General features: G+C 46.9%; 1 protein-coding gene across 2 annotated transcripts in view; it reads left to right on the plus strand.

Moving 5' to 3' along the window:
• The window catches only part of LOC111664695 (ankyrin repeat- and BTB/POZ domain-containing protein 3-A), a 160,596-nt gene that overhangs the window by 145,714 nt on the left and 13,858 nt on the right, over positions 1-1,024 (plus strand). For both annotated transcript variants that reach the window (XM_087177405.1, XM_023419394.2), the window contains exon 7: positions 63-169. In XM_087177405.1, the coding sequence (XP_087033531.1) occupies positions 63-169 (107 nt within the window). The remainder of the gene's footprint in view (positions 1-62; positions 170-1,024) is intronic.

The raw sequence follows: 1,024 nt of genomic DNA on the forward strand, positions 1-1,024 counted from the left end.
CTGAGCTGTGAATGTTAATGGCTGTATATCTCTCTCCCTGAACCTCACCTATGACTTCCCAGGTGCCAAGCACAGTAAACAAGCACCCCTCAGTTTATCCTGAAACGCGCCAGGGGACGCCACTCACTTTCGCCGTGTTACACGGACACGTCCCTGTCGTGCAGGTAGTGACGTTTATGACCTGTAACCATTAACCTGTGGCCCTTGCCGTGACCTTTGCACCAAAATGAGGATGATAATGATGATGATGATTATTATTATGGTGCCTCATAATAATAATAATAATAATAATAATAACAATGCCAGTGTGTCCTTTTTATTTCTCCTTCTTGATCCTATTTGTGCAGTAATGATTTCTTTGTGGAGACGACCCGATCGAGGCGAACTCTCCAGACCGAGTTTGTTTTTAATAATGTATGCTCTTCAGATGTGTAGATGAGTCACCCAGTCCCCTGGTTTTCACCAGAACTGGATCTGAGGATTGGTCCTACAGCAGCAGGGAGGAATTTCCAGAGGCAAGCGAAAACAGAGCAGACCTCAGCCAGCCTGATACACAGCCGCAGGGATGCCAAATTTCAGTGTTTTGTTCAGTTCTGTTCAGTTGTAATATATAATAGATTCTCTTGCAGTAGTAACTCTACGAGCTGACTCTGGCTGACAGCCTGATGAGCAGCCTTCAGGATTTTCTCAATTATTAATCTGCACCACTGCAATCAGAGTTTTTTGTTTTTTGGGGGTGGGTGGGAGGTGGAGGGGGGGGGGTGATAGAAAAAGAAGCCATTTTGATTTTTCCTTTTTCAGCTCGACACCAACAATAACTCGCCCCAGACAGAACCTGATGAGGAAGTGCAGCTAGGAGAGTGTTTAATGTCCAGAGCTCGGACAGTCTCTAAATGAGGTGGTTTAGGTTTCCAGCAGTTGAGGCTTTTCCCTCCTGCCAAGCCTGATTGTAACACACCGTCTCCCCCTCGCCTGTTTTCTTCCTCCCTTCTCTCCCTCCTGGTTTGTGCCCCCCCCCCCTCCT

Source organism: Seriola lalandi, unplaced genomic scaffold, assembly GCF_002814215.2.
Source record: "Seriola lalandi dorsalis isolate HSWRI2012SDOR001 ecotype SW California unplaced genomic scaffold, Sedor1 jcf7180002054599, whole genome shotgun sequence".
NCBI lineage: Eukaryota > Metazoa > Chordata > Actinopteri > Carangiformes > Carangidae > Seriola > Seriola lalandi.